General features: G+C 40.2%; 1 protein-coding gene across 1 annotated transcript in view; it reads left to right on the top strand.

Annotated features, from left to right (window-relative positions):
• ZNF157 (zinc finger protein 157) overlaps positions 1–25,090 on the top strand; it is a 505,987-nt gene that overhangs the window by 19,427 nt on the left and 461,470 nt on the right. The window contains 3 exon segments of the mRNA XM_060001697.2: positions 3,281–3,407; positions 3,701–3,796; positions 4,731–5,756. Of these exon segments, the coding sequence (XP_059857680.2) occupies positions 3,281–3,407; positions 3,701–3,796; positions 4,731–5,756 (1,249 nt within the window).

Genomic DNA, 25,090 nt, shown 5'->3' with positions numbered 1-25,090 from the left:
TTCTGTATCTGTGCTGTCCAGTACTGTCCAGTACTGTAACCAGCCACATGTGGCTACTGAGCACTGGGAATGTGCTTTAGTGTGACTGAGGAACTGAATTTTTAATTTTATTCCATTTTAATTCATCAAAATTTAAACTCAAATAGCCACATGTGGTTAGTGGCTACCATATTAAGCAGTGAAGCTCTAGCAAATTCCTTAGGAAGGGCACACATATTCTGGCCTATTCAAAACTTTTTCTGACGGCCTTGATACTTGAAGGGTATCTTGGCTGGATATAGTTTCCTTTATTTGTACTTTCTTTCCTTAATTTTCTTGAATGTGCTGTTCTACTATTGCCTTGCTTTCTGTGTTGTTTTTGAGAAATGGATGCTGATCTAATTCTTTTGCTTGGAGGCCCTGAGGAATATTTTTCTTTGCCTTTAAATTCTAATAGTTTTAATTAGGATATATCTCAGAGTTGATTGCTCCAAGTCAATTTTCCTTGGTACCCAGTGGGCCCTTTGATTGTGTTGAGGTTTGTTTTATGATCCAGGATATGGTCTAGCTTGGTGAATATTCCATGTATACTTGAAGAAACAGTTAATCTCAGTTTTTGAGTGAAATGTTCTACAATTCCTTGGATGATTGGTGGTGTTCAGTTTTTCTGTATCTTTGTTGATTTTCACTCATCACTAAGAGAGGTGATGAAAGTTGGCAGCCATATTTGTGGATTGTCCCATTTCTTCTTTCAGTTTTGCTTCATGTATTTTGAAGCTATATTGTTAGGGCGATCACCCCCGCACCCCTGTTCCCAGGGCTTCCCCATCTTGGTCCTCTAGCTGGACAGTTGGGGCTTTCATCTCCATCCTGGCACTCACTTTCTGCAACTAGGTTTGCCCTTGAGGCCAAGTGGTGAGAGGTTAGAAGAAAGGCAATGGAGATCCTTCCCATACTCTTCAGACCACTATTCCTCTGGCCAAAGAAGAGGATTCCTCTCCTTTAGAGTTTGAGGAGCCTGCTGCTGCAAGGTTACATCTTTGGCACTGGGATTTACTTTGGGGCAGGACTGCATGAGAAAGAAAAGAGGCTTTCTCTCATTTTCTCTGTCCCACAAGAGCCCCTCCCACCCCCTTTCAGTCTTCATGTCATATTGGTGTACCTGCTGACTCTGTATTTGATGCCTCTCTCAAGCTCTGTGTTCTCTTAGCCACCCAGTTTATTCTGGTGGCTTCAGCTAGTGCTGAAATGCTACTGCCTCTCAATCCTTCGTCTATCCTAGCCTCCTCTCACAGATCCAGCATCATATATGCACCTTCCAGCTGGACGTCTCTATCAGTATGTGACATAAACACTCCAGCTCAGGTCCAAGATCTATCTCAATTTCCCCTTCTGCCAACCCACTGTCTTTCCTGTTTTGCTAATCTCAATATGTGGCACCAGCCTCAACCCAGCTGTTCATCAACCCAGCTGTTCACTCTCAAGGGAGAGTAATATTCTCTCCCTTTGTCCTACTTGACAATACTTCTGTATAACTTATAAATCTAACTATATTGTGGGAAGGTCAGAAAATATTCTGATCATATAAAGAGTCAAGTATTTTGGAGACTGATGATAGATAGGAAAAAAAAGGTGAAAATCCCTCCACTGTCTGCCCCTGAATATCTCTATAGCCCTTTATCTCATCACTGCCCAAAGCACTGTTTTCCTATCATACTGTGCTATTTATAGTTCTCTAACTCACCATGTGTGTTTCATGTCTTCCTGCTTTTTCTCATACTACTGCCCCATATTCGTGAGGGAGGTTATATTCTTGTTTAAGGATTCAAAGCTCTACCTCCCCAATAACACAAGTTGGAAACTTATTCCATCCCTTGTGAAAGCCCATTGCACCCTGTACACATGTCCAGCATAGCTCCTATAACATCTCATTGCAGGTGTGTGTTCACATTTAGGCATACCTCCGGAATATTGGAGGTTTGGTTCCAGACCACTGCAATAAAGAAAATATCGCAATAAAGTGAGACACATGAATTTTTTGGTTTCCCTGTGCATATAAAAGTTACATTGACATTATACTGTAGTCTATTAAGTGTGCAATAACATTATGTTTAAAAAAACCAATGTACATACGTTAATTAAAAATTACTTTGTTGCTTAAAAATGCTAACCATCGGGCTTCCCTGGTGGTGCAGTTGTTGAGAGTCCGCCTGCTGATGCAGGGGACACGGGTTTGTGCCCTGGTCTGGGAGGATCCCACATGCCGCGGAGTGGCTGGACCCATGGGCCATGGCCGCTGAGCCTGCACGTCCGGAGCCTGTGCTCCGCAACGGGAGAGGCCACAACAGTGAGAGGCCCGCGTACCAGAAAAAAAAAAATTGCTAACCATCATCTGACAATTGCAGGGTTGCCACAAACCTTCAATTTGTAAAAAACGTGATATCTGTGAAGCACAATAAAGTGAAGCGTAGTAAAACACGGCATGCCTGTGCAAGTCTCCTTATTGGGGTACGAGCTCCTTGAGAGCAGGCACTCTATCTTTGTTTCCCCAGCAATTGGGACAGGTCCAGGCACAGAGTGTTAACTCAGTAGTCAGTGGTCTTTTCTCCATGAATTGAAAAATTAATACACTAGCAGGACTGTTCTGTGTTTTCCTCCCCCAAAGTATAGTATCAAGCAAGAAAGGGTCAGGTTTCCAGTGCCAGCTAAAAATTGTCACTTGCTATCTGCCCCTACAAGGATGAAGTCACTAGCCACTGCAGTCACTGACCTTCAACATACCCTGAAAGGAATTCAGGGTGGAGATCAGGAATGAGACACTCTGTGCTCCGGGAAAAACTGGCAGAGCAGGCCTTCAGATAGTTAGATATTTTCAGGAGAAAATTTTCTGAACTCAATTTCTTGCATCTTCTCATATCTAGCAAAGCACTAAAACCATTAACGGAGACATCTGCTCCTTCTGACTAGCAGCAACCTTCTACCAAGATGTGTGCTTAATTGCATGTACCCCCTTCACCAAAATCACATATATACTGACCTCCCCCCTTGCCTCTTCAGAGCAGTTCCTCAGAGCTATCTGAGAGGCTGTCTCCTGAGCTATAGTCCTCATTTTGCCCCAAATAAAACTTAACTCACAACTCTCATATTGTGCTTTTTTTTTCCAATTGACACCAGTGTAGCTTTTTCTAGTCAACTGTCAAAAGTGCTCTATTAAAAAAAAAAAAGTGCTCTATTGAAAGAATTAGTTCCCACACATCTTTTCCATGTGTCCCATTCTGATCATTGCAGATTGTTGTTACAGGGATCTGTGTCATTTGAAGACGTGGCTGTGGATTTTACCCGACAGGAGTGGTACAGACTGGACCCTGCCCAGAGGACCATGCACAAGGATGTGATGCTGGAGAACTACAGCAACCTGGCGTCTGTGGGTGAGGATTATTGTCCATGTAACTCCTGGTAGCATGTGTTTCCTTTCTTGGTTGCTGTAACCTGGGCAGCCTTTGCAGAGTTCAGTGATACTTTAGTTCTAGATTCAAGGGGTCACAGATGATTTATCAGTTTGGGGCACCAGGAAGAGTGTGTGTGTTCTCACTTCCCCCAATGAAAGGTTTCAATGGGCACCCTTCCTTGTGCAGCTCATGAAGATGCACTTTTCTCCTCCATCAGAGGCCCTAAAGCTCAGACAACTTGGCCCACGTCCTGTGCCATTTCCCATTAACAGGCCTCTGCGTGGCCAAACCAGAGATGATCTTCAAGTTGGAGCGAGGGGAAGAACTGTGGATATTAGAGGAGGAATCCTCAGGCCATGGTTACCCAGGTGAGTGAGCAAGAACTAGACATATGGAAAATAGGGAAAATAAGAGCTCAGGAATTCAGGTCAAAGGTTAAGTTTGGGCAGTGTTTTTCAGGAATCTCTTTTCAGAGGCCCTTGCTCTTTGAAAATGACCAGAGGACAAAGGTCTACATGCTTTAGATACCTAAATCCTACATCCCAATATCATGCTCACACTTAAGTGCTCTCTCCTATTTTATCTCAATTTTTGTAGTCATTTACCACTCTTATCTTTCCCTGCCTGCCTCAGCTTAGACATTTATTCTTAGCTAGTCTGTCTCTCTTTAGTATTCTCAATTGCCTTCCTTCCCTCCATTGCCTTGGATGCCTTCTGTTGTCAAGCAATCATTCATACATTCATTTAGTCATCTACCAAATCCTAAATGAGGTCAACTATATGCTGGTCACATTCTAGGTGTGGGGATCCAGTAGTGAATAAAGTAATATCTCTGTTCTCCTGGAGCTTGCAGTCTAATGAGGGAAAGAGACCAGAAACAAACAAATACATGGTGTTTGGTGGTGAAAAGAAAATCAACTCAAGATAAGAAGGACAGACAGTGATGGAGTTTGTGCTTTTGGGGAATGTGGTCAGAGAAGACTCTTTGGGGAAGTTAACATTAGTGCACCAACATCAGTGAAGTGAGAGAGACAGAGCCATGTGGAATTTTAGTATTCTGAGCAGAGAGAACAGTAAGTGCCAAGCCTAGTCTGAGCAATATATCATAGGAACAGCAAAGATGCTGGTGTGGCTTAATGGTGGGTGGTGAGAGTGTTAAGAGGTGATATCAGAGAGTTAGCCGGGGGCTAAGTTATGTAGAATTTTTATAGGCTTTGTTAAGCATTTTAATTTTACACTGTGACAAGGGAAAGCCTATGTTGGTTTTGAGTGAGAGAGATATGATCTGATTTGTTTTTAAAGGCTCTCTGTCACTGCTGTGTGCCAACAATTCTGTTGGGGGTAATGCCCTCAGTCATGATAATGACCTTCAGCATCAGAAGCTTCAAACTTTGGATCAAACTGTTGAATATGGGAAAGCCTTCTACAAGAGAACAGCCTTTGTTGGACATAAAAGAACACACACAGGAGAGAAAAACTTTGAATGTCATGAATGTGGGAAAACTTACTGCAGGAAATCAAATCTTATTGAACATCTGAGAATACACACAGGCGAGAGACCCTATAAATGTGGTGAATGTGCAAAAACCTTTAGTGCAAGATCATACCTCATTGCTCATCAGAAAACTCACACAGGGGAGAAGCCCTTTGAATGTAATGAATGTGGAAAATCTTTTGGCAGGAAGTCACAACTCATTCTACATCGGAGAACACACACAGGAGAGAGACCCTATGAATGCACTGAGTGTGGGAAAACCTTTTCTGAGAAGGCAACCCTCATGATTCATCAGAGAACTCACACAGGGGAGAAACCCTATGAATGTGGCGAATGTGGGAAAACATTTCGTGTTAAGATATCCCTTACTCAACACCAGAGAACTCACACAGGGGAGAAACCCTATGAATGTGGTGATTGTGGGAAAAACTTTCGTGCAAAAAAATCCCTAAACCAACATCAAAGAATTCACACAGGCGAGAAACCCTATAAATGTGGTGAATGTGGAAAATTCTTCAGAATGAAGATGACTCTCAATAATCACCAGAGAACTCATACAGGTGAAAAACCCTATCAGTGTAACGAATGTGGGAAATCTTTCAGGGTGCACTCATCTCTTGGAATACATCAGCGAATTCACACAGGAGAGAAACCTTATGAATGTAATAAATGTGGTAATGCCTTCTATGTCAAAGCACGCCTCATTGAACATCAGAGAATGCATTCAGGAGAGAAACCCTATGAATGTAGTGAATGTGGAAAAATCTTCAGTATGAAGAAGTCTCTGTGTCAACATCGGAGAACTCATGTAGGAGAGAAACTTTATGAATGAAGTGAATGCAGGAATGCCTTCTATGTGCAAGTATGCCTCATTGACACAGGAGAGAGACCCTTTGAATGTCAAGGATGTGGGAAAGCCTTCTGCCAGAAAGCACATCTCAGAGAACATCAGAGAACTCACTTAGGCCAGCCCTTGCCTTGTACTATGGAGAAAGCTTCTCTAAGAAGATTCCCCTCACCATTTGACCAAACTCTTTGGGCCATCTGATTACTGGTGCACACAGAGTGCACTTGTAACAATTTGGCTCTTATGTTGGTGTGAAAATTGTCCTGATCGCCTTAGGGAGTGGCTCATTGTTGTTTTCATTTCATTTGGATTTCCCTAATTAGTGGTGAGGTTGAACATTGGCTTACCTGTTGACTGGCCATTTGTTTTATTTCGTCTGTGCAATGACTGTTCATATCCTTTGCTCATTGTTTTCTAATGGGCTGTTTATCTTATACTTCTTGGTTTAAATGTTGTTTTTCTTGTTTTTTGTTAATATGTGAAAATATAAAAATCCTTTTTCAGTCATGTGTGTTGCAAATATCTCCTCTCAGACTGTGACTGGTTATTTAATTTTTTTAACTCTTTTCTTCTGCTGAAGTTTTATGTTTTCATATTATTGGTTTCAAGGTGATAATATTCTCCTATACTTTCCTCTAAAGTGAAGGTTTCACTTTCAACATTTAGAATTTTAATCTACCCTAAATTTTTTCTTTGTAGTATGAAGTCTACAATATATAATGCTGTATTTCTTTTAAATACTTTACATCAGTGGTATCACACTATTTTTAAACTTATGCAACTTGCTTTTTTTCACGAAGTGTTACATTTCCAAGATCTATCCATGTTGATAAATATATTTATTTATTTCTCCATTCCCCTAGTGAAAGACATTTGTATCATTTTTGTGTTTTGTGTTTAAATCTAGAAGTGGAAATGATGGGTCCAGGGTGTAGACAGTATGCCAGTTATTAATCTATTGTGCTTCAGCTCCAAACCTACCCTTCTATACTCGGCTTTGTGATGCTGGGGCCATGACTCTACAGAACACGTTTCTGTCTTGCCAGCTGCTACTCCCTGTTGGGTCCTACCAGTAAGAGATACTAAATATAAATATTGAGTCTGCGGAAGGAAGAAGGGACTTGCTCCTTTTTTCCTTCTGGTTGACTCCCTGTTCATCTGTCAGCCCAGCATTGCTTCTTCACTTGGGCAGCAGCAGTTCCTCATGGTAGCAGCAGTTTAATCCAGTTTTCACTTTTCCAGCACTAACAGCTTTAGGGTACCCCACCCCCTCAGAGACCTAGCAGCATCTGGCTGGTGCCACCTCCTTAGAGGTATGAATCCCAGTCACATGAGACCCTGCTTCCAACCTTCTATTTTTAATAATTCCAACTTCTTCCCTTGTTACCCTAGGCCAGCTGCTTTCTGCAGTTGCTACCTCCATGATAATTTTAATGTTCTCTTTTTGTCTTTTAAGTTACGTGGTTAATAACTTCATCACTAGTTAAAAATTCATTTTAAGTTCTCTCTGTTAAAATAATCAGTATGGTTTCTGTCTCCTAACTGGGTTCTGATTGATATAGAAGTTTTTCAACTTGACTAAATTTTAAAGTTAAAAAAATTGCACTAATTTACACTCTCATGAGCAGTTTGAGAAAAAGTTTACATTTTCACACATATTCACCAGGACTTATCTGTTTTTTTAAAATTGTTGCCGATCTGAAAGGTGTAAAATGGCTTAAGCCCTCCCATCCATGAATATGGTTTGTCTTTTTATTTAACTCACCTTTTAAAATTTTAAATAGTATTGTATGGTTTTCTCTAAGAAATTGTCTTTGAAAGTTAATCTTTTAATAGAAAATTTGCTCATGTACATGTATATACATATATATTAAAAATATTATGTATTATGGGGTATATATATATTTATATGTAATATATGTATCTATATATATGTATATAAGTGTGTGTGTATACATGTGTGTGTATGTCTCCCCAGAAAACATTTTTGTTTTATATATTCATTTTATTTTACCCACATATTTACCACTTTGATTGCTCTTCATTCTTTTCTGCATTTCCTCCAGGATCATTTTCTTCTTTGCCTGAAAAATATCCTTTAGAGTTTTCTTTAGTGGAGGTCTATTAGTGATAAACCTCTCAACCTTGTGAATATTTTCTCTTGCACTTTTTTGATAAGCAAAAGTGAATCCTTTACCTTTAATACTTGGTAGCACTGTGCCATAGTAAATTGATGCAAAATTAAATACTTTTTTTTGCTTTTTTCCCTGAGTGTTCCATAATGATTATGACAACCCAGGATATTTGAATTAATCACCAGATGCCCCCCAATACAGCATACACTTGAATATACATATTACACTTTCTTCACTTTGTATATAGCATGCCCTCATCCTCATTTACTAATTATTAAGTTTATCAAAATGATATCTCATCAGTTCTTCCAATCTTCATCTCATCCATTAAAAAAATTAAATTTGATGTTTTAAAATTATTATTATTATGGAAAATGTCAAACATAAATAAAAGTAATCTATAGTGACAGAAAGCAGATCAGTGATTGCCTCTGGGGTAGGAATTAACTCCTATGAGGTAGGAGGGAGCTTCCCAGGGTGATGAAACTATTCTGTATCTTGACTGGAGTGGGTGTTAATGGGGATACACAAGGTCATCAAATGAGTAAACTTAAGATTTGTGCATTTTATTGTATGTAAATTATATCTCAATTAAAATTTTAAAACAACAATAAAGAATTCCTTGTTCCCATATCAGGAGTCAAATGTGGGCTGCTTGGGAGAAAACGAAGAATCTTGACCACTAGATCAGATGAAAGACACTGGCAATGGGAAACTTGGTCCTCCCAAGGCTTTAGAAATGGTTTTGCTCCATGAAAATGACCTTTACTAAGGCCCCATGATGGGTTGTGCTGGCCTTCCATTAGCTACCGTCACCTATGTGGTGATCCCTACTGGCCAATACTACTGTATGTATTTGGCTCCCAATAGCCTGAGCACAGTCTCTCCTAATCCTCCATTAGCATTAGCTACCATGATGTAGTTCTTACCCCCATCACATGTCTGCACAGTGTCTACTAACACCCACTCCATTAGCTTATAGCAGTTCTTATCACCACCTTTAGTTAAGAGCACAGTGTCTGCTGACCTTCCATTAGCTCACAATAGCTTGTCTTCCCACACTTTTTATTCCAGCAGAGTCTGCCGACCCCCTTTAGCTCATAGCATCATGTCTCGCCACCCCTTTTAGCTGCTATTACAATTTTTACTGACCTCCATTTGCTCACAGCATAGTGTCTTTTCACTCCTTTAGCCTCCAGCTTAGTGACTGATGATCTATTAGCTCAGTATCATGTCTTTTTGCCCCCTTTTAGACTCAACATGGTGACTGCTGACCTCCCATTAGCTCCCAGCGATGTGTCATCACCTTCATTTATACCTAATGCAGTGGCTGTTGACCCCATGTTGGCTCTCACCACTTTGTTCATTCCCCACTGTCCACTGTACAGTATATTTAATCCAATGAGTTCTAATCGCAGTATCTGCTCATCCTACATTAGATCCCCTCACTGGGTCTGCTGGTTTTTTATTAGCCATGAGTACAGTGTCTCTGACCCCCATGAACCCACAACACAGCACCGTTGCACAAATATTTATCTGCTGTTCCCCAGTTAGCCACCAATATGGTGACTTTGATCTCTTGAGCCCCAGCTTAATGTCTGCAGAACTCACATGACCTTGTCACTCTATCTTCTGATCCCCCATTTACCAAGTTCCAAGTTTTTTACCTGAGGACCCCTAAATAGCCTCCATCACTATGTCGTCCGACCTTACATTATAGCCTATTAGTGCATCTGTTGACCATACGTTAATGTCTTCTGACTTGTCAGACACCCACACAGAGTATGACCTCCTTGAGGACCCATTACCATGTTTTTTGTCCTTACAGTAGCTGAATCCCTGTGTCTGCTGCTGAGTCCCTCTCCCTCGCCTTTAACCATGAGTATTGTGTCTTTGACCCCTTGAGGCCTGAGTAGAGTTTGCTGACCCCACGTTAGCTCTGATCCCAGTGTCTGTTGATCCTCCATTAGGCAGCAGTACTGTTTCTTCAATATGCATGAGGTTCCAACAATGTATTTGCTGATCCCCAATTAGCCACAAGATCAGAGACTAACCTCCATGAGCTTCTGGCACAGTATCTGCTGATTCCACAGTAGTCTCATCTTACTGACCACCCATTAGCAACGAGTACAATGTCTTTGACCTTCATAAGTCCCAATCACAGTGTTGCTGACCCTGCATTAACCATCATCACTGTGCCTGTTGATCCCCCATTAGCCACTAATACAGTGTCTGAATGCAATGATGTCCCAGTACAGTGCATGCTGACCATACATTAGAGCCCATCACCATGTTTGCTAACCCTATACTGGCCTCAACACTGAGACTACTGACTACCACCTACTAGTTTAGAGCCTTTGCCTCACGTTTTTCAATCACAGTATCTGCTACTGATCCTATATTAATTAGTGTCACCACTGTGTCTTCTAATCTTCGCCACGAGTAGAGTGTCTTTGATCTTCATAAAAAATCTGACTAGTGTCTGCTGATCCCATATTAGTACTTTATTACCCTGCTGATTAGCCATTAGCCACCACTAAAGTGATTTTTGTCTCCACCCCAGCATCAGCCCATTCGCTACCCCCATCCCTGTGGATGCAGGTTACTCATCCTCTAATACAATGTATTGACCTCATGAGCCCCAGCATAATGCCTGGGACTCATTAGAGCCTACCCTGCATTAGAGCCCTTTATGGTTTCTGATGATCTTCTATTGGTCACCAGTACAGTGTCTTTAACTCCCATGAGTCCCCATAACCATATCTGCTGGTGCTGTATTAGCTCCCATGATTGTTGAATTCCCACTAGTCATTAATATACTATATTTGATCCCTGTGATTACTCCCCACAGTTTCTGATGACCCTTTATTAGGACCAGTCATTGTTCCCTGATTTCTATAAATTGGTTTGTTGCTGTTTCAATTGTTCCTTGGACTCTGGTGGTTCCCCAGTCCTGCAGACTGCTTTTTTATTTTTCCTTTCCCAGCACTTCAGAGACTCGTCTTTGATGTTTTTGGCCTGATCCTCTGGATCTAGGCCCTGTTGCTCTCACTCTTTTGTAGCCCGTCTGACTGTCTCCCAAATACAAGGACTGTTTTGTGGTCTCTTCAGATGTTTGATGATCCCTCTGTTCCTCAGGTCCAGACACTATCCCCTTGTCCCATTAGCTGTTTCCTGGTTTCTCTGGCTGTGCCCTCAGCTTGAGATTGTTCCCTTATCTGTCTGGCTGTCTCCTAGGTATTTCTAGCTGTTGCATGACATTTAGGGATGTTTTCTTCTTCCATTTGCCTGTTCTAGAGTCTCTCTGGTTGTCCTCTAACTACAAGGACTGTTTTCTGGTCCTTTGGCCTTTTGATAATTTTTCTGACTGTTCACATCACTGCCATGACAGTTTCCTGGTCCCTATGGCTGTTTTCTAGGGTCCGGGGATGTTTCCTCAGCCTTGACCTATTGTCTGGAACCACAGACTGTTCCTGCTGCTTCTGGCAGTTCCCCAATACATGGAATAGGTTACTTGACCCTCCCTGATGTTACCTCAATCCTGGGTATGTTCACATGTCTTATTGCTTATTTTCTGCTTTCGCCAACTGTTTCTCAACACCAAGGACTGTTGTAAACACTGGATGTGGCCTCAGGCATTAAACAGCAAGTGGGAGTTGCAGGCTCCAAAGGGAGCACCTTCCAGGTGCTCCCTTTAGCTGTGGCTGCTATGGAGAAGCAGACCCTACAGAGATGCTATTTAGTTCAGAGTCCTGGTGTGAGTCACTACATTTCCTCCCATTACCCTTCTAGAAAATCCATTAAGGTGAGTAAAATGAGTTACCCCTCACCCCCACATTCCGTGTGTCTGTGTGTGAATCTCTGCTTGGAAAAGAATCTCTGATGGCTGAGAGGAAGTACAAGGGGTTGGCAGTCCTGTGAGGTGTGCAGCATGGGGTCCAGCTCCATGGGTAGCCTAGGGGCTGGCCCTACCCTCACCCAGCCCTCAGTACTTCTCCCTGAAAAAAATGGGTCTCACAGTCCCTACCCAGAATCCTTCTGAGGTCTGTGATAGGGTTGGAGGATGATTTATGGGTGTATTCACCCCTTGGATATTTTTTCCAATCAAAACACAAAACTCTCATAATAATAACTTCATGTGTAATATTACTAACAGTGACAATTGCTAGACAGGCAATGTAGTGCAATGATGAAGAACATGAACACTGAAGCCAAATCTGTATTCAAATCCGAAGCCTTAATGGTTTCTTAGCTGTGACACCAAAAGCATGTCCTATAAAACAAAAAGGAAATAAATTGGGCTTCATCAAAATTAAAAATTTTTGTGTGGTAAACAGTACTGTCAAGAAAGTAAAATGTCAACCCACAGAATGGGAAAAAATATTTGCAAATCATATATCTGATAAGGGATGTGTATCTCAGATATATAAAGGACTTGTATAACCCAGTAATAAAAAAATAACCCAACTTAAAAATGGGCAAAGGAAAAAAAATGGGCAAAGGATCTGAATAGACATTTCTCCAAATGAGATATATGAATGACCTAAGTACATGAAAAGCTTCACAGCATCATTAGGCATTAGGGAAATGGAAATCAAAACCACAATGAGAGGGCTTCCCTGGTGGCGCAGTGGTTGGGGGTCCACCTGCGGATGCAGGGGACGCGGGTTCGTGCCCCGGTCCGGGAGGATCCCACATGCCGCGGAGCGGCTGGGCCCGTGAGCCATGGCCGCTGAGCCTGCGCGTCCGGAGCCTGTGCTCCGCAACGGGAGAGGCCGCGGCAGTGAGAGGCCCGCGTACCGCAAAAAAAAAAAAAAAAAAAAAAAACCACAATGAGATATTTCACAACCACTAGTAGGCTAGAATAAAAAAGATAGACAATAGCAAGTGTTGCCGAGGATGTAGAAAAATTGAACTCATCTTAACATTGCTAATGGGATGTAAAGTGGTGCAGCTGTTTTGGAAGAAAGTTTGGAAGTTTCTTAAAATGTTAAACATAGAGTTACCATATGATCTAGGAATTCTACTCCTGGGTATCCACCCAAGAGAAATTAAAACATATATCCATACAAAAACGTACACACAAATGTTCACAGCAGCATTATTCAGAGTAGTCCCAAAGTGGAAACAGCCCAAATATCCATCAACTAATGAACGGTTGATCAAAATGTGGTATATCCATACAATAAAATATTCAGTAATAAAAAGGGATGATGTAGTGACACATGCTACAAAATTGATGAACTTTGAAAACATGTTACTTGAAAGAAGCCAGTCACAAAAGACTACATATTGTATGATTCCATTTGTATGAGATGTCCAAACTATGGAGACAGAAAGTAGATTAGTGGTTACCTAGGGCTGGGGTTGGGGGAGGTGGGAAAAGTGGAGAGTGACTGCTAATGGGTTTCTTTTTGGGATGATGAAAATATTCTAAAATTCTATTGTGATGGTTGCACAACTTTGTGAATATACTAAAATTAATTGTCATATTAAATGGGTAAATTTTATTGTATGTGGATTGCATCTCAATAAAGTTTTAAGAAATATTATAAAAATAAAAAAGATATTAACTAAGTCAGTATTTCTTAATTTGATTCCTTATAATATTTTTTAAAGAAAAACAATTAATTAGTTCCCACTTACGACTGAGAAAGAAATCCTGCCTTTTCCTAGCTCTGTGTCCTTGGGGAAATCATATTACTTCTCTATGCCTGTTTCTACATCTGTAAAATGGGGATAAAAATAATGCCTAACTCATACGGGCAGTGTGAATATTAAATGATATTATATATGTAAAGTGCTTAAAACAGTGCTAGGCATATAGCTCTCTGTACTAGTTATTGTAAGGTCGGATCTTAACAAACCGCACCGCGAAACAGAGGAAAGCTTCAAGTGAGCTTTATTAGGGAGTGCTCCCGGGCGAGGTTCACTGGTCCGAGAGAAAGGGGCCAGAGACGTCGCACCCGGGCGAGGGTTGGGCAAGATTTTATAGGGGAAGAAGGGAAAGGGGTGTGGTGAATCCGGGAGGGCGCAGGTTATTCCTTATTTGGTGGTCTCTTCGGGTATCATGGCAATATCCGGGTGCAGGTTGCATCAGTCTTGGGACCATTAGTCCCGCCCCTCGAAAGGCGGGAAGGCTGGGCGGGGTGGAAAGTCCCCAGGTCAGTCCCTGGAACTGGGTGGTCCGGAAAGTCTCCAGGTCAGTTTCTGGAACTGGGTGGTCCGGAGAGTTTCAGTCTGATGCAACCTGTGAATCTGATTGTGTTCCCCTGCCTCGGGCCAGTTGGCCTTACAGTTATTATTAGTAATAGTAATGGTAAATATATTTTATAACAGTAGTGATAGATCTTAGTAATGACCATTTACATTATTGCAAATAATGTTTTATTAGGAATGATAATTTATAATATTGGAAATAATGTATAATATTAGTAGTAATAATTGCATGCCCTCTGGCATCTTTAGTTTAACTCATGATTTTGACAAACTCAAAGACATTACAAATATTTAATATACTCATTTGTAATGTTTTTCTTATGGTGATGCTCATACACTAATTTCTAGTGTACAAATCCCCCCACTGAAAAATACCAACATTTTCAAAGACTTCTGAGGACAGCCATCCCCCAAGCGATAATGTTCCTGCTTCTATTTCCAAGTGAGGTCACATTCTGAAATGGTGGGGGTTATGTATCTTTTTGGAGGACACAATTCAACCCATAACAATTCTCCATTATGCAGTCCTCACTGTGGACAAATCCCCATGTTTATAAATCTCTACTGTTGCCAAGAACAGATGACAAATCTCCAAGCCCTGTGTAAATAATTCCCTTGAAAAGTACCCTCTCTTCATTGTGGCATATCCCCTCTTTCACAAATACACAGCTGGCAAATACTGTATTAGTTTTCTATCATTGTGTAACAAATTACCACAAACTTAACAGCTTAAATCAACACCCATTTATGACCTCACAGGTCAGAAGTCCAAGTAAGCTTGACTGGGTTCTCTGCTTAGTGGTCTCACAAAACCAAAGTGTTGGCCACACTGGACTCTTCTATGGAGGCTCTTAGGAAGTATCCATTTCAATCTTATTCATGTTATTGACACAACTTAGTTCCTTGCAGTTGTAGTACTGAGGTTCCCATTTCTTTGTTGGCTGTCGGCCAGTGGTGGTTGCTCTCTGCTTCTAAAGGTTAACTGCATGCCTTACAATGTGGGCCTCTTTGTCTTCAAAGTCAATTAGGACGTGCCAAATGCTTCTCATGCTTCCAATTTCTCCAGCATCCTCTTTTGTCACCAGCAGGAGAAAACTTTGCATTTCTGAAGGGCTAAGGTACTTAACTAGATTAGCCTCACCTGGATAATCTCCCTATTTTAAGGCAAACTGATTAGTAACCTTAATTACATTTGCAATTAATTTGCTACATAATGTAATATAATCATGGAATTATATCTCATCACATTCACAGGTTACATGCACAATCAAGGGGAGATGTTTATATAAAGCCTCCTGCAATCACTTTTGCACTATCTTCGTATTCACAAATATTCATTCCACTGTCATATCTCCATTGACAATTCCCATTGGCAAATTTCCCTTCTCATAAATATCTACTCACTGGAAAATCTTTCATTCCTTAACCTGTTGGGGGAAAAAAATCACCCCATTCCAAAAAAAAAATCCCTTAAAATATCTCCACTCATGACCCCTCTTTACAAATCTCCTCACTGAGAAATAAAAACTATTGACATATCACCAGTCTGCCACTGAAAAATCTTATGCATAAACACCCACTGGCATCTTTCTTATTTATAATCCCTGTTGAAAAATCTCTTTTTATAAATAACCTCCATAATACATACTCCATTGTTGTTGTCCATTGAAAAGTCTTTATAAACACCCACCCGATGGTGTAACCTATTTATAACCTTTGATGACAATTTGCCTTGTTTTTAAACACTTGGTTATTGGCATATGTCCTATTGCCCAGCTCATTTAAAAAATATACCCATTATAAATACCCTTGTTGACATATACCCCATTGACAATATCTTTTGTATATCTCTCCATTCATATACACCTATCAATGTATCCCTAAGTGATAGCTCCACATTTACCAGGATCTATATTCATAAAAACCTCTCCCCCTCAACCAGGTATAACTCTATTGATGATCACTTGTGACAAATTTCTTTATTCTTAAATACTCACCAAAGTCATATCACTCATTGACAACCCAATTTACAAATCTACTGATGTGCAAATACCTTCCCATTGGAATTTTTTTACATTAAAAATCCCAGTTAAACATAAATTTTCACCTACTGGAGAATATCTCATTGACAGCCTACATTGACATATCTCCCCTTTCTTAAATACTTCTCAATATATCCCACACTGATGAGCACTTAATAGATACAAGTTCCTTGTTTATAGATACAGGTTCATTGTCATACTTGTCTCAAACCCAGGTTACAATATTCCTCATTCATAAAAATCACACCAACTGAAATATATCTGTTACTGATGATCTCCATGGACAAATCTCCACATTTATAAATTCCTGCCTGTGACTTCTTCTAGCCAAGATGGAGTCCCAGGGCCTGGATTTACCCTCATGCCAGGAACAAACAGAACAAAAACCAGACAAAGTACATTGAGGAAAAAAAAAGGTTTTCAAGACACTGGATATTAGGCAATGAAGAACAATGATCCCTGAGGAAAGGGAAACAAATGAAGTGAGTCATATGATTTTTCCAACATACTTCCTCGAGAGAGTTTCCAGGGTACTGCACAGAGAGGGGAAACTGAGGAAGAGACTGGTGAATTCCCTGAGTTGAGAAGGAACTGAGAGTCTAGGGAGAACAAGGCAGCTAGAATTTGTAGGACACACCACCAAAGTGGAGAAAACTGCACAGAGAGAAGATCCAGGTGATCTGCGTAGGGTCCTCCTTGAGTATTCAGTTGAGTATCAATCAGCACATGTGTGTGAGGCCAGGGAGAGAACCATCTGAAAGGATAAGAGGAAATGGTGTCTGATGCTCACACAGGGCTGGGAATAGTGCCTGTTCTCAATAGCTAGACTGGAAAAATAGGGCATTGGGTAGATAATTCAAGAAGCTATTGCCTTAGTAGCAGGGATTAATTAGCCCTAGGCTGAGCACTGCTCCAGATACACCTAAAAAATTATATTAGCAAGATGTGCAAGGATCAAACTCCTTCCAAGTAACTTAGCTGTGTCCCAGAACAAAACTCCAGATGACTTATAGAAATGCATATATGTCCAGTACCCAACAAAATAGAATTCACAATGTCTGGCATTCAATCAAATATTACCAGGCATGAAAAGAGTTAAGAAAATAGGAAAAGTAATGAGAATAATCAAGCAATCAACCAACCCAGAAGTGACACAGAGGTTAGTATTAGCAGACAAGGATATTTTAAAAGTTATTGTAAATGTATTCCACATGCTCAGAAAGTAAGTAGAGATATCGGAAATATTTTTTAAAATTAATTAATTAATTAATTAATTTATTTTTGGCTGAGTTGGGGCTTTGTTGCTGCGCATGGGCTTTCTCTAGTTGTGGCGAGCGGGGGCTACTCCTCCTTGCGGTGTGCGGGCTTCTCATTGCAGTGGCTTCTCTTGTTGCAGAGCATGGGTTCTAGGGCGCGTGGGCTTCAGTAGTTGTGGCACGCAGGCTCAATAGTTGTGGCTTGCAGGCTCTAGAGCACAGGTTCAGTAGTTGTGGTGCACAGGTTTAGTTGCTCTGTGGCATGTGGGATCTTCCTGGACCAGGGCTCAAACCCATTTCCCCTGCATTGGTAGGCGGATTCTTAACCACTGCACCACCAGGGAAGCCCGGGAAATATTTTAAAAGACCCAATTACACGATTTCCACTTCTGGGAGAATGGAGCAGATGCACTTTTCCCTATTCCTCTTGCTAAGTACAATAAAAAACTTTGGAAATGATATTTATAAAACAAACATAAGCTGACTCAGAAAGGTGGAGTGAAGGAGACAAGCTGGCTAAGGACCTCAGGACCCCAAAGAAAAGAGCACATTGGGAGTTCCCTGGTGGCCTAGTGGTTAGGACTCGGTGTTTCCCTGTCATGGCCTGGGTTCAATCCCTGGTCAGGGAACTGAGATCCCACAGCTGTGTGACACGGCTCGGGGGGGGGGGGGAAGAACATTTGTTCTATGGGTTTTCTTTTTGCCTCTTATATATGACAATGGTGGAGAACCTGGCAACCTAGAAATGCCAATGGGCCCAGACAAGAAAAAAGACGCTACAAAAGCCAGTTCTGTCTAGTAAAAGAACCAGGGAATGGGCAACTTAACAATATGGTAAACTTTCAGAAAATAGTTGCTTTACTGCATCCCAACAGTATAGAAAAAAAATGTGGTCCAACTCCCATCCATGCTAATAAATGCCAAGTGAAGAGCTTATATTTTCACCCTGAACAGACTGTAAAAGTCATGCCAAACCCCTGCCAAGGTGGTGTCAGAAAAAATCGACTATGAAGCCAGGACTTTTGTCCGCACTGGGTGGTAATGAGCCCTCACCTATATGATGTCAGTGGAAACCATACAGGGAGCCTAGACTTCCTTTCTCACATATCAGCATCAAGGCACCCCTCTCTTTTCCCCTAGGGTGGTGTCATTGGAGGCCATGTGGAAAAGAGTAGGGAGGCACTGCTACACCTTCCAGCCAGGGAAATAGTGGAGTCCCACTTGGTTGTGGAACTCCCAGTCTTGCCCAGCAGTAGCAAGGAGTCTCCCAACTCTGTTATTAACAGAGACTGAGTGGGGAAACTAGACTTCTTCCCACAGCTGGCATTAACAAACTGGCATCCTCCACTCCTTTTCCCTGCTGGAGTGGTGTCAGAAAAAGCCAGCTTAGACAGAAGGTTTAGGGAATTCCTTGGTGGTCCAGTGGTTAGGACTTAGCACTTTTACTGCCGTGGGCCTGGGTTCAATCCCTGGTTGGAGAACTAAGATCCCACAAGCCCTGTGGCGCGGCCATAAATAAGAACCAGGATCTTACAACATAATATAGAAAATGTTCATCTTCCTTTGTTTTTTTCCGGCTGTGCAGCTTGTGGGAATTTAGTTCCCTGACCAGGGGTTGAACCCAGGCCATGGCAGTGAGAACGTAAAGTCCTAACCACTGGACCACCAGGGAATTCCATGAAAATGGTCATCTTTCAATTGAAAATCACTTTTCACACCAAGAATCAGGAATACATGTGAACACCAAGATGACAGAGATGTTAGACTTATCTGACAAAGATTTTAAAGTAGCCATAATAAAAATGCTTCAATGATCAATTATGAACACATTTGAAACAGATGACAAAATAGAGTCACAGAAAAGAAATAGAAGGTCTCAGCAAAGATGTAGAAGATATAAATAAAAACCAAATGGAAATTTAGAACTGAAAAATAGAATAACCATAATAAAAAACTCAAAAGATGAGCTCAGTGGAGAAACAGATGAAGAAATCAGTGAGTTGGAAGATAGAAGAACAGAAATTACCCAGTTTGAACAACAGAGAGAAAATAAAATTTTAAAATGAATGGGGGACTTCCCTGGTGGAGCAGTGGTGAAGACTCCACGCTCTCAATGCAGGGGGCCCGGGTTCTATCTCTGGTCCGGGAACTAGATCCCACATGCATGCGCAACCAAGAGTTTGCATGCCACAACTAAGGAGTCCACCTGCTGCAAGTAAGATCTGGTGCAACCAAATAAATAAAGAAATATTTTTAAAAAATGAATGGATCCTCAGGGACTTGTGGGATTATAACAAAATATTTAATAGTCCTGGAGGAGAGGAGAAATAGGGCATGACTGAAGAACTACTCAAAGAAATAATTGCTGAAGACTTCCTAGATTTGGTAAAAGACAAACCTACAGATTCAAGAAGCTGAGTGTTTATCTGGGAATTTGTTTATTCTTCCTTCATTTTTAGAAGATAGTTTTGCTGGATATGAGATTCTTGGTTGGTAGGTTTTTTTCTTCCAGTACTTTGGATATGTCATTCCATTGCCTTCTGGCCTCTGTTTTTTTGCAGTACGCGGGCCTCTCACTGCCGTGGCCTCTCCCGTTGCGGAGCACAGGCTCCGGATGCGCAGGCTCAGCGGCCATGGCTCACGGGCCCAGCTGCTCTGTGGCATGTGGGATATTCCCGGACCGGGGCACGAACCTGTGTCACCTGCATCGGCAGGTGGACTCTCAACCACTGCACCACCAGTGAAGCCCCGGCCTCTGTTGTTTTTGAAGTCAGTTGTGAATGTTATTGGGGTTCTCTTCTATATGAGTCATTTTTCTCTTGCTGCTTTCAAGATTTTCTCTTTGTAGTTGCCCTTCTGCATTTTTATTATGATGTGTCTGGGTAATGATCTTTTTGAATTTATCCTGCTTGGAGTTTGTTGAGCTCTTGGATGTGTAGATTAATGTTTTTCAGCAAATTGGGAGAGGCTACAAATGGGTCCTGACAGGAATAGACACCCTGAACTGAGCTGTGCATACCTGGAGGGAGATGCAAATGCTCAGACTACTATAAAATGACCAGAACAGAAGATATTGTACCAATTTGGACCATCGAGTTACATTCTTCAGACCAAGGAACACACTTTACAACTGTATTAGTCTGCTTGGGCTACCATAACAAGATACCACAGACTGGGTGACTTAAACAACAGAAATTTATTTCCTCACAGTCTGAGAGTCCAAGATCAAGCTGCCAGTAGGATTGGTTTCTGGTGAGACCTGTCTTCCCAATTTATAGATGACCACCTTCTCACTGTGTCCTCACATGGCATTTTCTCTGTGCTTGTACACCACTGGTATTGCTTCCTCTTTTTATAAGGACATTAGTCCTTTTGGATTAGGGCTCTACCCTTACAACCTCATTTAACTTTAATTACCTCCTTGAAGGACCCATCTCCAAATATAAGCACATTGAGGGTTAGGGTTTCCAGATATAAATTTTGAGGGAACACAATTCAGTCCACAATAACAATCTATAGCATCCAACAATGAGCAAAGAGGTATCCTAGGAGTGGTGCTTTGATAGAGACTTAGAAAAGGCAACTGAAATATTTGTTGTCTAAAACTGGGGGAGATAAGGGCATGCAGGGCTGACTTACACGTCTTTACAGTGTGTGCTCACACTCAACATGAGGGTGGCCAAGAGAGGGTCTCCAATAGATAGATTCCTTCACTTTTCAGAAGAATCTGGGGAAGAGGAGGTGGGAGAAGATGCTGGTATGACTATACAGTTTCCCCCCACAACACTTCAATGTTTTTTTATTCCTACCTGATTCAGTGTCCCAGGACCAGGGCTGCAATTGCAGGGGCCAGAAGCTGGGATGATTCCGAGGCAAGAACTTTAATTGTACTTTCAAACTTTTGCATCAGAATTCCTAAAGGCATAATGTGATTGATAGACTGTGCCTTCACCCAACTTGGCAAACTTGGGGTTGACAGTGAATACAGCTGTATTACCTAGTGGTTGAGATAGACCACTAGTTCTGTACTTGTGATGATACCCTAGATAAATGGGAGTGGACTGAAGGGGAAGCATTTGTTAGACTGGTATTGCTGCTGGCAATCTGGACCAGCACAGTGGCCGAACCTATTGTCCCCTCCAAAGGTGGTAAAGTTTGGATCAAATTCAATGATAAATGGAGAGAAAAATGAATATAGCTGAGAGTAAAAGAATGAATAAATAGGTTATGCAACAAGGGAAATCCATTACATTGGTGCCCAAAAAGCTTAGAGTAAGAGGTGATATTGTCTCTTAACTCAATTAAACCAAATGCCAGAAAGAATGAAGCCATATGTTGCCAAGACTACTCCTACTTTTGGAACCTGAGAAGGTCAAATAGAAGTCTGCAAACCGAGTGATATTGTTCTGGGAGATGAACGTGCCAATATCTTTTGAGTACTTTATTTTGGAAAGAACACTTAACAAGACATCTACTCTCTTGACAAATTTTAAATGCACAGTATTATGTTGACTATAGGTACGGTGTTGTATGCAGATTACATCTACTATCATGTTATAATATGGTGTAACACTGCTGTTGTTGCTAAGACTATATTTATATTGATGGTCAAATACATGGGGAAATTGAGTTAAAAACTTTTCAGGATATAACACTGATGGCAAATGACTAGCTTAAGGAAGAATTGGATTTAGCTAACCATCAGCTAATCTCTATGCTAAATAGTTTCACACAAGTTTATCATAAGGTATAAATAGAGGTAGATCAGAGAGGAAGAGTAATAAAATTGGTATAAAAATATGAAAATCATGTAATGGCTTTACAGGATGGATTTGAATTATTGAAACTGAGGGTGAACCCTTGAACTTGCAATTGGTGTCAGAGTGAGGGCAGTCTTGTGTGGGGACTGTTCCAACTTCTGCCCAAGATAAGCATACAAACATCAATTGCTTTTCTATATACTAGTAATTAACAATAAGTAATTGAAACGAAAAATGAATACTACACAATAAAGTGGAAATAAGACAACACCAAGTAAAATAGCATCAGAATGTGAAATGGTTAGGGAATAATTTGTCAGATGTGAAAGACCTGTACACTGAAAATTACAAAATATTGTTGAGAGAAATTAAACAGAGAGATATACCTGATTTATGGGTCAGAAAACTCAATATTGTTAACATTTCAATTCTCCCCAAATTGATCTATAGATTCAAACCAATCTCAGTAAAAATCACAGCAGCTTTTTTTGTTGTTGAAATGAACAAACTTATTCTACAATTTATATGGAAATGTAAAGGATGTAGAATAGCCAAAACAACTCTGAAAAAGAAACAACTTTATTGAGGTATAATTTAGGATCCATATTTAAATTGTACAGTTCAATGACCTTTTTAAAAAAAACAAAAGTTTATTCTTAAATGTACAACAAGCTCCAAGACAACACTTCATTCTAGATATGGGTGGCAACAGATGTTATGGCAGGGAACCCAGATGTTTAAACAGGAATGGAATTAAGGATCACCTCAATGACCTTTATTAAATTTACCTAGTTGTGCAACCATCATCACAATCAAGTTCTGTAACATTTCAATCACCCCAATAAGATTCCTTGTACTAATTAACAGTTAATGACGATTCCCATTCTCACACCCAGACAACCACTAATCTACAGATCTCTGTATTTTACTTTTGCGGACATTTCATATAAATACAATAGGCAAATACAATACTAGATCTTTTGTGTCTCACTTCTTTCACTTAGCATATTTTTAAAGTTCATCCATAGTTGAACAGTTCATGCTGTAGTATTTATTAGTATTTGTTCTTTTTTATTGCTGAATGTACCACATTTTGTTTATCTACTTGCTGGTTGATGGACATTTGGATTGTCTCCACTTTTTGTCTTGTATGAATAATGCTGTTATGAATATTCAAGTGTAAGAGTTTGCACGAAAACATTACATATCTTTTGGATAGATAATGGGAATGGCAGTACTGGGTCCTCTGGTAAATTTATGATCAACTTTTTAAGAAACTGCCAAACTTCTCCAAAATGGCTATACCATTTTAATGCAGTCACACCAGAAATGTAGGAAAGTTCCTGATTTTCCATATCCTTGCCAACATTTATTATAATTTTTTTTTTATTTTAGCCGTTTTAGTACATATAAAGTGGTATTTCATTGTGGTTTTAGTTAGAATTTCTCTAATGACTAGTGATGTTGGGCATCTCTTCATGTGCTTATTTGTATATATTTTTTGGTGAAATATCTCTTCAAATCTTCAGCCTAATTTTAAACTGGGTTGCTTGTCCTCTTTTTATTGAGTTGTAAGTGTTCTGTATATATTCTGGATACAAGTCCTTTATCAGGTAAATGATTTACAAGTGTTTTCTCCCTGTCTGTGCTTTGTCTTTTCATTTTCTTAATGGTACCTTTTGAAGTTTAAACCTTTTTCATTTTGATGAAGTCTAATTTATCATTTTTTCTTTATGGATCATGCTCTTGGTGTCCTACTTAAGAATTCCTTGCCTAGTACAAGGTCACAGAGATTTTTCTCCTATGTTTTCTGCTAAAACTTTTATAGTTTTAGCTTTTATATTTACATATCTGATCCATTTTTTTGTTAATTTTTAGTATGGTGTGTAGATTTAAATTCATCTTTTTGCATGTGGATATGTAATTATTCTTGCACCAAATGTTGAAAAGACTTTTCTTTCCCCAATGAATTGCCTTCACACTTTTGTAAAAAATATTTTTACCATAAGTATCAGGGTTTATTCCTAGACTCTCTGTTCTGTTCCATTGATCTATGTCTCTATCCCCATGCCAGTACCATACTGTCTTGATTACTGTAGTTTTATAGTTTTGAAATTGGGAGGTTACTGTCCTTCCACTTTGCTTTTTAGCAAATTCCTGTTTGTTAATCTTGGTCTTTTCTATTTCTATATAAATATTAGGATTAGCTTATCAATTTCTGGGGAACAAAGTCTGCTGGAAATTTGATAAAGTTGTATTGAATTTGTAGATCATGTGATTTTTCTTCTTTACCTTGTATATATAATATGGTAGATTGCGTTGACTGATTTTTGAATGTTGAAGCAGCCTTATATCACTGGAATAAACCCCACTTGGTCATGATGTATAATCCTTTTATATGTTGCTGGATTCATTTTGCTAATATTTTGTTGAAGATTTTTACATCTATGTTCATGAGAAATGTTGGTCTGTAGTTTTATTTTCTTGTGATGTGTTTGTATGGCTTAAGTATCAGGGTAATACTGGCCTCATAAGAGTTGGGGAGTGTTCCTTCCTCCTCTATTTTCTGAAAGATTTTGTGGAGTGTTGATATTATTTCTCCTCAAATGTTTAATGCAATTAACCAGTTAAACCATCAAGCTTTGGGCATTTTTGTGTGGAAAGATTTAAAGTTACTAATTACTTACTATTGCTGGTGAGATGTAAAATGGTACAGTCACATGAGAGCCATGCCTGGGTTTCAGATCTGAGATATCAGTCAACTGTCTTGGGAAGATGGTGAGATTGGAGGATAAGGAAATAAAAATTAAATCACACTGAGATATCACTATACATCCACCATAATGGCTACAGTAAAAATGATGGAAAATACCAAGTGTTGACACGGATGTGGAGCAAATAGAACTCA

The sequence above is a fragment of the Delphinus delphis genome, chromosome X (genome assembly GCF_949987515.2).
Source record: "Delphinus delphis chromosome X, mDelDel1.2, whole genome shotgun sequence".
NCBI classification, from domain to species: domain Eukaryota; kingdom Metazoa; phylum Chordata; class Mammalia; order Artiodactyla; family Delphinidae; genus Delphinus; species Delphinus delphis.
Note: the sequence above shows the minus strand (reverse complement) of the source record. Positions and strands in the feature narration are given on the sequence as shown.